Genomic DNA, 13,348 nt, shown 5'->3' with positions numbered 1-13,348 from the left:
TGTGGGCAGTAATTCTTTGTTAAAGGAATCCTTAGCACTTCTCGCTAAACTTTAATTGCTAGGATCCTTTCTGTGGCAAGAGAAAAAAACCCTGCTATTTTTGATTAACATGACACTTGCTTTGAGTTGTTCTTGTTCCTAAAGAGCCATTTCTTTTTGGAAGGAAATCCCATAGTTAATGTTCCAGTTGCCTATGTTTCTTATCCTGCACATTAAAGAAAATCATACACTGATAAGTAAGAACATATTCTCATAAAGACATAATACACAATAGTAAACAAACATTTGTTCGTGTCTTGCAGCTCACAAGCATCTGACATTTACTGTATGTGGCTCTTTTGTTGAGCAAGTCTGTCCACCCTGCTATAAACTAATCAACTGCAATGTGCTATTATGCTAGGACACAAATACATATCGAAGTTACTGTAATAGTCCAATGCTGGTTTTCTCTTTGCCTCTCTTTTAAGTGCCATTATTTTCTCTGCACCTGTTTAAATAATTTGACACATTTCAGCAAAAACAACCTCACTAACAATCTTCTATATTCTCATAGTCAACGAAACTCAGTACAGACCCAACAAATTAACCACCTTATTATTTACAGCATCAAATTCCCTTCAAAGAAGTGTCATGTCCCCTGACTACAAAGGAATCCTATGTGCAGCTTTCAGGAAAATAGAAACCAGAACTTGCTGCAATCTGGTTTATGGGATGTGCACTGCAGATTTAGCCTCAACTCAGAATTGTTCCTCCATTCCAGTGGCAGCTTCCTCCTAAGATGTATTCGGGTTCAATGCCTGAATAGGAGAGAAGAATGTGTAAACATGAGCCCTGCCCTCACACCCCTGGCCTCTACCCATTGAGTGAGGAAGACTGCAGAGGGTTCCACTTGAACATAAGAACCCTCAGAGTGGCTGGGAACCCTAGCTAAGTTGGTCTTCCAGTCATGTGTATGCTCCTACTTGTATTCAAGTGAATGCGAATAGAAGCCCTGTCCATGGTCCTGGTCAACGTGGAGAGGTTTGGACATTGGAAATGGGACTGGCATAGGCCCAGGCAGGCCTGCTACACATGTTCTTATAAGCCTATTCAGGCACAAGGGCTGAATAGGGCTATAGTTTATCCACTGCTTGTTCTGCAACCTTGTATCTGCTGGATGTCCTGGCTCAAGAGCCTCTGCTACATGATGCAGATTCCAAATCTGTGGAATCTCCTTGCTTTTTTTAAGCTCTGGTCTATATACTTGGCCACATCACACTGTAAGTCTCATCATATTTCAGATACAGTCAATCCTACTCTATCAAAGCCTGACCCAGATGTAATTATTCAAGCAGAGGCTGAATGAAAGATTAGTGTAGTCTAATACATAGAGAAGCAGACCTAGATCTGAAAAATGAGCCCCAGCAACTTGGATCCAAGGAACTCTTTGGGCACATAGAAGGCAATTCCACTCACACATGGAGGGTTGATAACCTTACATTGATTCTTTCCCATCAAGTGAAAGCTTCACATGTATTGAAAGAAGATTGGGCTCAATGGCCTTATAGATCCCTTCCAACACTACTATTCTGATTCTATCTTCCGATGACACATTTCACGCCATCCAATAAGTCCTCAGCCTAAAGCATGCCTTTTCAGCGGCAAGGAAAATTCAGTAGGAGACAGCTGGAAAGCCTTATTAACTTCACTCACATTTCCTTCAGTCAAACCACTTAGAAACCTTTGCGGGGAGAGGGGAAAACAAGACCTCAGCATTCCTTCTAAAAATGAACATTTAATCTACTTTACATGGCTGCTTTGACAGAAAATACAATAACACATAGTTCAAAATAAAAATGATATACTTACAAGAACCAAAGAAATATTAGTATTAAAATGGCCATCTGAATACTTAAGAATGGTAGAATTTTCTGATCTTTTAAACTGTGCTACTCCATCATCATTGCCTTTTACCCTCTATGGCAGAAATGAGAAAACATATATATCGCTGGACCCTAATGTGTACTCAGTAATAAATTATACAGGTTGGGCACACTGAGAAGCTTGATAATTTCCATACTTTATCCAAGATTGTTCGGGGCTGGGGGGAGCTAACTTTTGTAAGTATATGAATTACGACACAAAATATTAGGCTTGGGTGAGAAAAGAGAGTCTCTTGCATATTAAACTTTCTATTTGGTCTCACTCTGGTTTGTACATGTTCTTCAGAAATTGTCAGCACGTTTGTTTATATTAGTTGTTCAATACATTTATATACAGCCCAGTAGCCAAAAAGCTGGACAATTTACAAGTTTTTATCTGTAATATTGAGGATAACTTACTTGTTTTAGGAAAAAAGAGGGCACAGATATACCCCTAGGCCTAAAGACAAAAAGTAGATTTGATTTTATGCACAAATGTCCCCAAAGTGATATCTCTTGTACTACCACTTCATGTAGCCCATTGCACTTTGTCATATTCAGTAGTTAAAAAGCAGGTATCATATTCTCACTGTACTTTCTTGTTTTGCTATTTTCCATGCCAGGGGGGAGATCAAATGCATGCTGGGTATTATTACCAGACTTTTAGGTTGTAGAAGGTCAGTTTGCAGTTTGGTATATATCTGGCAGCACACAAACAACAAAAAATAGAAGGGCTTAGAAATGTTCTAAGATTTTTGGACAGAGACCTATATTAGTTATAGAAAAAATCAGTTCTCCATAGAAGAAATTATCAAACCTCAGTAAATCAATGGGCTATTTTCATCGTGTCATCAAGGTAACCTTGCCTTTGTGTTTCAATGGTAATTTAGCATTATTCTGGTTGGCAAATGTTTTATGAGAGCGTTAACAGCTGCCACACAGTATAATAAAAAGCATCACCAGTTCATTACAATAACAAATCTGATAAGATGCTCTCCTGTTCAGTAAAACAGCTCTTCCGATGTATCTGCCCAGATAATGCACAGAGAACTTAATTATCTATTTCTACCCAGCTCACCTTGCAACCCAGAACCTATCAATCTTGCTCTCCACTAGCATTCACAGTTTTGCCTCACACTTTGAAAACCTAACCACACCAATTTAGATTACAAACATTAAATGAGAACACCGTATCTCCTGGGTACTTAGCAGCTAAGCAGGTAGAAGTAAACCTTATAATTTTAGAAGTGTGGGTGCAGATAGATATTACAACATGGAACCACATGTCAGATTTCTTACTTGGAAACTACCTCTTCAGTTTCCCCACTGTCAGCAACTAATGATATGAAACAGGTCAAAGAATGTTGAGGATAACTGATGGCGGGGTAAGCAGTTGAACATTTCTGAGGCCAGACGCATGCTCTCTGCAACATGCAACACAAGAGAGATGAGATGGGCCCTCAAACTTTTCTCCATACCATTGTTATTGCCTCTTGTCACTGGATGTATAGGCCAAAACATGGAGGGCCACAAGTTGCCCACTCTTGATAATGCTTTGCTACAATGGCCATTAGGACCATCTGTTTCGTTCTCCCATGTTAGGCATCTTTGGAAGGGGACCTTACTAACAATGCTAGTGTCTTAGGTATCTGCAATGCGGCTGGAGGAGGTGCATTTCCTCATGCCAGCCCCTCTAACTCCCTAGAAATGTTACACAGTGGCTCACAAAAGGCGCCATGTTGGGCATCCCATCTTCCCTAGTGCCTATTCCATTTAGCAAGTCTGCACAATCCCCTGTGTAATATTCTGCCAGACAAACTTCATGCACCTAAAGTTGGATCCAACTACAATGGATTTGCGCCATGGTTCCTAGTACTTTTTCCAGCTGCTTAATCAGAGTCATGGTGGAATTTGTATAATAAAGTCACATTTTCAGTCTTCAAGTTCTTCAATTCAAGCCTACAGATTGGGGAACTGGGGTTACTCTTCCCCTTAAAAAAGCCTTCAAGGCTTGTAGAAACTGATTCTGGCTCAGACAAGGAGGAAGGATTATAATCTGCAGCAGAACAGCCAAGGGCAGTAGACCTAGAGATAATAAACCAGGCAGCCACCAGCTTCAAATACGTTGGAAAAGTTTAATGAGAATCGTAATGTGGAGGTGGGGACCTAGGCTCATCATTTTATTTATTTATTTATTTCATTCCATTTCTATAACCCGACATTTCTCAGGGCAGCTTACAAATGCTAAAACTGCATAGAATACAATAAAACAATTAATCAGATAAAATAGATAATAAAGTGATAGATAACATCTAATAAAATATACCCGTGCCCCAAAATACAACCAATAAATTAACCAAAATATATTAATCCATAACAAGATATAAAAGAATTAGATTAAACTAAACTAAATTAACCAAAATCTTGTTTAAATAAAAAAGCTTTCACCTGGTGTCTAAACGAAAGAAGAGTTGGCACCAGCCGTATATCCCTGGGGAGTGAAATCCATTAATCCAGGGAGAGGGGTTCAAATTAAGAGGGCAGCCGAGATGAGAAGCATCAGATGCACCAATCCATTGACCCACCAACAGGAGAATCTCCCATAAAAACATGGTTTGGTCATTTCTGCACAGAAGGGAGCAATGGAATTCAGTTTGGAATCAACTTCTTATAGTTATGCCACATTCCCCTGATGGCCAGTATTGTAAGATTGCTTGTTTCTTTTGTTATTGATTTCTGCACTACTACTCCTTCCTATCACAAAGCCAGCCTAGCTGATCTGCTTTAACATAATAAAGGCTTTTAGTTCAGAAAGACTTGTCATAGTCCGCTTGGAAGGATAGGGAGAAAGAACTGCCAAGACACAGATTACACTTCTATTACACTTCTGGTTTAAGGATGTATATTATATGAAGACAGCTGATCTTCCCCATCACATTAATTGCAAATTCTAATTCACATTTTATGACAGAATTAAATCTCTACATAATATTCAAATTGCAGAAATATTACCCTTTATTGTTCATTTTTGTCATGTTCTATCCATCTATTCTTAAGTACTACACACATTTCTATTTAAATTCCTGGATTTTGCTTTGACACAATCAAGGAAGAGCAAATATACTTTTCCTACAAGATCTAGAAATTATTTGCCTTTAGCTTCTGAACTATCTTCCTAATCCTCCTGCAAGAACCAGGCTAGTTCATGTTCTTGTCATATTCATATTTCACAGCACACTGTTGACACATTGATGATGATGATGATAATTTAATTTCTGTTCCAGCCCACAGCTGAAACTTTCTGGGCACCTTACAAGATGCAAAACAAAACAATCAAATACAATCAAATAACATAAAACAACGTTAACAGAGTAGAATTAATTAAAATAACTCAAAATTCAGTAAAATACAATAAAAAGACAAAGAAGAATTACCAGGATAATTCCCCTCAGGCCACTGGATAACCAAGGAAATCTTTAAAGGCCTCCACATGGAGGGCTGTCTAGACCAGGCACCAAAAAGATGGCAAATTTGACACAAAGTAGGTCACAGCAGGGAGGTTGTTCCAAAGATAGGGGCCACCACAGAAAAGGCCCCCTGAGCCTCTTGTGGGGTTGGCATTTGAAGGAGGGCCCCGGAGGTAGAGCATAACGTTCAAAACATTTTAGGATTATTAACACCTGTTTACTTACCTCTTTCAGCAACCTCTGCTGCCTGTCTGTACAGCTGAGAATGCTAACTGTGAGGATTAGGTAGAACAAGCAAAGCTTCCATTGTTTGGTGGAGGCACCATAAGCTTGCCCAAAGAATCATACATAGCACATGACCAACACTTTCATGGAGAGATCCTATGGCCCCTGGACAGCATGCCAACCTCAGAACTGGAAACTGGAGGTCAAGCCCACTTCCCCTTTGCAGCTGGGGCAGAAAGAACCAAGCTGCTCGCTCACCGTTATCGGAAAAACAACACCAGAGGAAGGGGACCGTGATGTTTGGGAGCATAGGAAAAGCAGTAGAAGGAGAGGCCATGATGTAAGTTATTTAAGATATCCCAAGGCTTCTCCTGTCTCCTTAATTCAGCTTCTGATATGCTTCAACCAGATGGGCCAAAAAACCACACACAAAAAAAAAGCAGAGTGCAAAGGCAAGGAGGCAGAGATTACCTCTGCCAATCCGCCCATTCTGTACCAGATAGTCTCCCTGTTCACGGGCATTGCCACGCAACTGTGCCCTGATGTGATAAACAGCAGCAAGGCAATAGCATAGGACGTTTAGAAAGAGCAAATTTAGACACTAATCCCACATAAGTGCTCAACTGGCAGTGCATTCCATTAAACTCAATGGCATTTACTTCAGCTTATGCTGGTAATGACTTATACTGACTTTAATGTATGGATTGATCTCAACACCACCAAGCAGGTCTTTAGTAGAAAAAGTAACTATTTTTCATATTAAAATCTTTGACAATCTATGAAAATCAAGCTGGGGTTTTATATAAATAATTGATTCATTAAGAATGCCAAAGTCATGATTATATGTCTTTTCAGATGACAGAAAATCATACAGTGACAGAAATATATTACTGAGACTCTAACCTGGGGGAAAGCTTCTCAGTCCTTCCTACCATGACCTTCACGTTTCTAGCAGACTAGCAGGCAGTAACATTAAACCATTTATAGGTATACTGAGTGGATTCCATAGGAGGATGGCCACATTTTACCAAACTCTTACGCCTTAACAAGGCAATATACTAAGCATGAGCTCCTGGATATCTATAATTCAGCTGCTGCAGGAGAAATTATAATGCAGAGCAAATAACCCTGCATTGCTTGTAACTCTCTTTCTATATAGTACTTGAATCATAACAGCCTCTCAAGACCGTGACAGCAAAAGTAGCATTTGCACTCGGCTATTGTTACTCTGTTGGCTGTTAAGACACTACATCTCAGGAAAGTACGACAGTGAGTGAAATATTTCCATCACTCTTTGTAAGGTTTCTGGAGCCTGTCCAAAAATATTTATCTTGAAAGGCTGATCTGTCAAACCGAATGCTGCTCATGAAGGGCAGGGTCTACAGAATTACACGTTCATTTCTCCGCAGAGGGGAGAAGGGTTATCGTTCAGTAACCTTGCCATGACTGGCTGTTATGGTCATTCTTCTAGTGTGCTATGATAAAGGAATAATAGGCTTCCCACCACAGCAGTTGTAGGGACTTGTAGGTTCCATGAAACTCACATTGCCTCCTTAGCACCCATGTTGCTGAAATTCTTGATGGTGGGAAGGGAAGGGGCAACCCTCCCCCCCCCACAATTTTTCTGCATCAAGTCACTAAGAAAGCCAAAGGTAGCCTGATCTCATTTGTTTGCAAGGGAGAATTAGCTATTATTTATTGATTACATTTCTAGCCTGCCCATTAACCAAATAACTAGGCTCCTGCAGTAGTCTATCACACAAAATTGGTGGCAGGCTGCCATTTTTCCTCTTGAGCATCCAAAAGAGTGCAGCCTACACACAAAGGGGTGGTGGTCCCAGTGGTACCAATTTTGCAAATTCTATAGAACGTGGCAAGAAAGCTTGTTGGGGTCACTCCACTTGCTAGTTTTTCCCCTTTTCCTGCTTTTCTGGCTGTCTCCTGCTTCCTACCAGAGCAAAGAAGCTGCTGCTGTTGCCATTTTTCTTCCCCTTCCAGCATCCCCTTCTCCTTGGTGCCACACTCAGGGAGTTCTGGAGCTACTAGTGAGAAGTACCCAGGTCCTCCAGGTCAAAAGGACTTTTGAAATAGGAAGCACCCCTAAAGAACCTAAACATTCATATTGAGAGCCAGTGTGGTATAGCGGTTGGATGACTGGGACTTCTGGATCTAGTCCCTACTCAGCCATGAAGCTCACAGGGTGACTTTGGGCTACCCAGCCTAACCATCTATCTTCACTGTGAGGACCAGAGCATTGTAAGCCATGATGGTTCCTAGCCAGAGGAAGATAGGCAGGGATAAAAGTTATGTGATATAAATATCAGAGGGGAGAATCCTCACTATTGCTCTGAATTATGCCTGGAAATGTAATGGCAACAGAGCATGCCAAATAAAGAGAAAACAATCTATAGTGTAAACAGGCCCCCAGCGGGTTTGTACCCTGTTACATCGCATGCCATTTTGTTACTGTGGCTTGGCAATACTGCTAGCATCAAGCAGCAGAACATTGCCCAACTGGAATCTCCAACATCCAGAGAATCTCCATTACCTGTCTCCAGTTACCCTGAACTTCCTCCTGCAAAGCAAGAAGGGCTTTCACCTAGAAATGTGATTGTTCACATTTAGAGTTCAGTCCTACATAGAGTAAGAACTCCCACTGAGTTAAAGAGAGCTTATTCTAGGGTAACATACAGAATTACAGACTTTGGGCACTATTTTCTGATGTTAAAGCTGGCTGGAGAATGCTGGGAATTGTAAGACTTTTTTCAGTCTAAATGTATAGATTTTTTCCATCTATAGGATTGCACTTGAACCTTTAGAAAAGCTTTCCTTTCAAAAGCAGAAACTTGCTTCCTTTCTGATAGTCTCTTCTAGAAGACACCCCTGTTATAATCCATCTAAAGTCTCCAGCTTTTGTGCTATTTTTTATGAATTAACTGAATATATTTAGCCCTTCCTACTCATCTCAAGGGACATTCACAGTAAGTTGCAGCATGTGCCTACAAAAGAGAGGTTTGCTGAGCCATCACCATGGCAACACCAGAGAGGCTTGGAATGCCATGCCCCAAATGTCAGCGGACTTTTAAAAATGGTTTTATTTCTATGAATTTAAACAACAAATCCGCTCTGCACAAATGTCACATCAGTAGCAGGTGTGCAAAAATATAATCTAGACTTGAAGTGTTACTAGTTCCTAGTTTACCCTCTTTCTAAATAATGCCTCCACCCATTTGCAAATGCCATTAGAATTAAAAGAAATATGGAATGACCTGCAGGGTAGATAATTGTGGTGGGGAGTCAGGCTACACAAAATAGGGTTCTTTTGTTTCATTTACTTGTTAATGTCAAGTTGGAAGGACTTCATATTTGTTCCTACACAAAACTGAGTCCCAAAAGGGGGTGGAAAACATTGTGACATCCACTGCTGTTTTCTGAACCTTTACACAATTCAGAGGGATGTCAGGAAAACCCCCAACTCTTTGTTACCCTCTAGAGAAGGTGTGGGCTTTCTCTAGAGTACTGATGAGAAAGAAGTGCGTTTATGGACCCTTAGCCAAAACATCCAAACGGCAGCTCCCACAGAGCTCTACTTGTTTAGACAGAAAAATTCCTGCAACTCCCAGCCTTCCCAGCTGAGAGATGTAGAACTTTTTTCTGCATAAATGTGCATAGACAACCATCTAAAACATCGAACTAAATAAAACAACATTGCCTTTTGGTGGTACCTCAACAGCTGCTATTTAAAGCAGGTCTTATTCTGCCTATGTATTGATTTTACAATATTTCTGTATGATGTTTCAACCATAATTGATCTCAGCGTCATCAGATCTGAAGGTGGCTCATACAGCTCTTTTCAATTTTAGACCCAGAACGCTTGGTGATGCTGATGGTACCATGTGGCAGCAGCAACAGGGCTGACCAGAGCTTACATTGTCCCCAGCCCTCCAGCTGTGCCAGTTTGATTGGATCTGTAAGCAGATCATAACAAGAACTATCTCAGAGGCAGTGATGGTTAGCAGAACTGGCAGAACAGTCAGAGTGAGAGAGAGAGAGATTTTTTTATCCTTCCTGGTTCTCCCGCTACTGTTGCTTCCTCCCAGATTCAAGAAACATCATCCTTCCTGTAAAGGAGTGTGCATTTTTAATACACATTCTTCCAAATGTACGCATGCTATTGAACAATTTTGGGGCCAGCGTGTGCACACTGAAAACTCAGAACATTACACACCTTGACTGCAGATTACATTTCAGCTGGTGTTCAGTCTGAGTGGTACAAGCTGGGTAAATCCTGATAATTCACTGAAATGAATTTCTCAACTATCTCTACTCATGATTGTCAGTAGGTGCTGTACAAACAGACAGAAGGGTGAGTTTACCCAGTGCTTCTATCCTTGCAGAATTCATGAAATAGCGAAGTAGGTCAGATAGGTGGCTTCTTTTAAAAGCCGGCCAAGCAGGTAGATTTTTGCTAGGAGACGCTGAGCTGCATAAATTCTTGTCTTCCCACACCAGGTTAAAGTCGAATTTGGAACATCCTTCCAGTTTAGCAGAATCACCGGCTGTGCAATGATTGCTCACTGGGATGATGCTCTGTTCATACCTGCATAGCACAGAAGTGATTCACATTTCCTATTGAAAGGCTGCATCACAAGAGAGGCAAGTACTTGTTTCTTCTTCACTCAGTGGCCACCATAATATCGAAGGCTATGACATGCCTGGTTTGGCCTTAAGATGCTAAACATGCTACCAAATAATGTTGCAGGTCTTTACAACTTACAACGTGGGATATGTTCATTGCAGCTGAAAATACAGAAAAGTTCATATTGACACAGGCTGACCATTTAGCAAGACATAATTCACTGTGCTAAGGATATAACCATTTATAGAACAAACCACCTTAATCATCCTGCCAAGTGGTAAGCAGAATTGCACCATTGCATCAGGCACTCAAATCATGAACAGCAGAACATCATTCATTGTTTAAAGTGCATTAGAAATATATTGCATGATTGTTCACTCACTGTTTGGTCACTTCAGGCATTTTTGGCTGCTCCTTCTTCTTCCCTTCAATGGCTGGTTCGATGGGAGTGAGTAGCACAGCAGCGCAAGAGACTATAGATTGGTGTGAGTCTTCCCGGCACACTGCAAAGTGACAGCAGTTTCGTTACCACTTGCGCACGCATGTCTTTCGCTTCCAAATATCATAGTAACGTTTTCCTCTCACGTAGCCACCAATGAACTTACCAGCAGCATTGTGCCATCACAGCAAGACTGTGAAGTAGTTTAGTTTGAAGGAATTACCCTGTGAGTAAGGAAAGAAGCAAACCATTTCTGTGCAATTTTGAAGTCCTTCCCATGCTCATTGGCATGACTGTCGTCCTTAAAATGCATGGAGGAGCATTCAGAAACTTGATTCTCCAGTACCTACTTTAAATGGTATGGTTGCATAATGGAGTCATCACAGAAATCTGCTGAATGCATGTTCTACCACCAAATGAATAGGTGAAAAAAAGAAAAACTAATCCATTCTACCTCCCTGGGATTCTTAACATGTGTATACAATATTTTATTTCTTCTGCAGTGTTTGTATGCACCCTACTTTGATGAATCAATTCCAAAGAATCCCATATACTATGCAAATCTTAAAATTATGAACAAAGGTGTGCAAACATTAAGGACTGGACTATATTCCTTTGCGAGGAAGTGATCTGGGGATACATACTAGCATAAGATGGGGCCCTAACCAAAAATGTATGCGGTCCAGCTTTTCCCTCTTCTGTCTCTTTCAACTCATTCATTCAGCCACTCACGCTTTCTCCCATTATTTTCTCCAATTCTTTATCTCATACACATGCACAGAGAGATGCTGTCCACTCAGGCACGTTCTGAGAAAAGAGAAGGAATGGGAACAGTGATGTTGCTGATTATAAGGCAGGCCTAAACTAGGCTCAAGTTTGGGCTCGGCTTATAACGAGTTTGTAGAGGAATTAATTTTGCAATTAAAAGCCCAGTTTTCTAATTCTGAACTTCAGTACCATCATCAGTCTTAATTTTCTTCTGTGGGATTTGAAAATGCCAAATGAAGCCTCACTACAAATCTAATGCTGTTTTGTTGCTATTTGGGGTACGCGCATGCGTGAGTAGACCAGCTGATGGTTTTCCAACTTTGATGGCTTTATCACCAATTCTTCTGGCTATATCCAGTGCTAACATGAAACAAGAGACCCCTCCTCAGTGTAGAGGGTTGGCCCCAAGAGTTCAACTTATTGATGAATGGAATATATACTGTTATAGAATTTAGAATAAATGCCTTTCTTCTAAAAATATACATCTCCCTCTCATCGCAGAAGATTATTTCAAATGCCATTCTCCTTCCCCAGCCTCTAGATATATTGCACTTCAACTGGTAACTCCTGGGAGTCATAGTCTAAATTTTTTAGCAGTCACCTGGTCAGGAAGGCTATACTAATGGCTAACGTTTGGAGGCATGTTTATGATCTAAATGTGCATGCTAATTTTAGTTAAAGCATTGGATATATTTATAAGACAGCCCTTGTATTCATAAGATCTGGGTGTAAATGCATGTGTACCTATGTGTATTGAGTGCATCCATTTCTTAGCTGCTTTGCAGTATCAGAATCTTTCCATGGCAGTTTACAACTTAGAAAGCATATTATAGATGATAAATACTAAAGCCAGGTTTCCTTGATCTTTGGATGATGTACATACCCACATTTTCATTCTTTTCCAGTAAATGCAAAACTTCTAATAATTCTGAGATAGTAAACCATTACCAGAGTCTTAAAAAAAGTATTAACAACAGAAACCACAAACACATTTTTTCTCCTTAAGGTTAAGAGTTTAACTTAGGAGTGAAGCATTACAAACATTACTTAATGTAAAATATCAGGAATGATTAATACACAACAGCTGCTGGGTGACTCAGAAAGCATGGTAGATTCCATCCAATTCCCAGTGATCAGGTACCAAATATAATCAAAAAGGATCAGACCCTATGCTACTTAGCAACCCTGCTATGATAATTTAATCACGGTTTAGTTATCTTGTTCTTAACTATAACATTTACTCTAGGCAAAACTAGTATGAGCAGTATTTACAAAGTTCTGCTTTTTTTTCGGCATTATTTCCCTCCCCATAAACAAGAAGCTTGGACCCACATTTTCTCTGTTCTACAATTCTAGATTGAACCATCCTAACCAACCTCTTTACCCTCAGTTTCAACTCAGACTCAAGTATGCATGGTTAATAGAGCAAGCACACAATGGCATCAACATTCCCCAGAGTACAAACTTAATGCATGGACAGCATATGGGTATCTGAACATCTGTATAAATACATCAGGCAATATCATCCTAATTAGGGCTTTCAGATTTTCAAAAATGTGTTTTTCTAATGGTGGGCGGGGGCAACCTGGCCCCTTCCAGTTGAACTACAGTTCCCAGAATTCCTGAATATGGGCCATGCTGGTGGGAACGTGTGGTAGCTGCAGTCCAAAACATCTAAAAGGCCTGTGCCTACTTTATGTCATCTACACTTTCTCGGTTTGAAACAAGAAATACTCAGAACTTGTTTTCTGTGCAAAGTCTGCAGATGTCCCCAGACCCATATCTTCTCACAGTCAACTCCTTGCACCTCCCCAGACAAAAAGGAGTCATGTCTAGAGAATTGCAATACTTCTGTTGCTACACATGTGTATGTATTGCAATCAACATATGCCTGCCAATGAAAAGTATT

General features: G+C 40.4%; 1 protein-coding gene across 3 annotated transcripts in view; it reads right to left on the bottom strand.

Annotated features, from left to right (window-relative positions):
- CCSER1 (coiled-coil serine rich protein 1) overlaps positions 1-13,348 on the bottom strand; it is a 494,606-nt gene that overhangs the window by 231,391 nt on the left and 249,867 nt on the right. For 2 of the 3 annotated variants that reach the window (XM_044428521.1, XM_044428522.1), the window contains exon 5: positions 10,615-10,735. In XM_044428521.1, coding sequence (XP_044284456.1) covers positions 10,615-10,735 — 121 coding nt within the window. Of the gene's footprint in view, positions 1-6,616; positions 10,194-10,614; positions 10,736-13,348 lie in introns of those variants that run through there. The other variant, XM_044428523.1, reaches the window with a different exon arrangement.

The sequence above is a fragment of the Varanus komodoensis genome, unplaced genomic scaffold (assembly GCF_004798865.1).
Source record: "Varanus komodoensis strain SLA01 unplaced genomic scaffold, ASM479886v1 scaffold2, whole genome shotgun sequence".
Classification (NCBI taxonomy): domain Eukaryota; kingdom Metazoa; phylum Chordata; class Lepidosauria; order Squamata; family Varanidae; genus Varanus; species Varanus komodoensis.
This window is presented reverse-complemented; position numbering and strand designations above follow the sequence as displayed.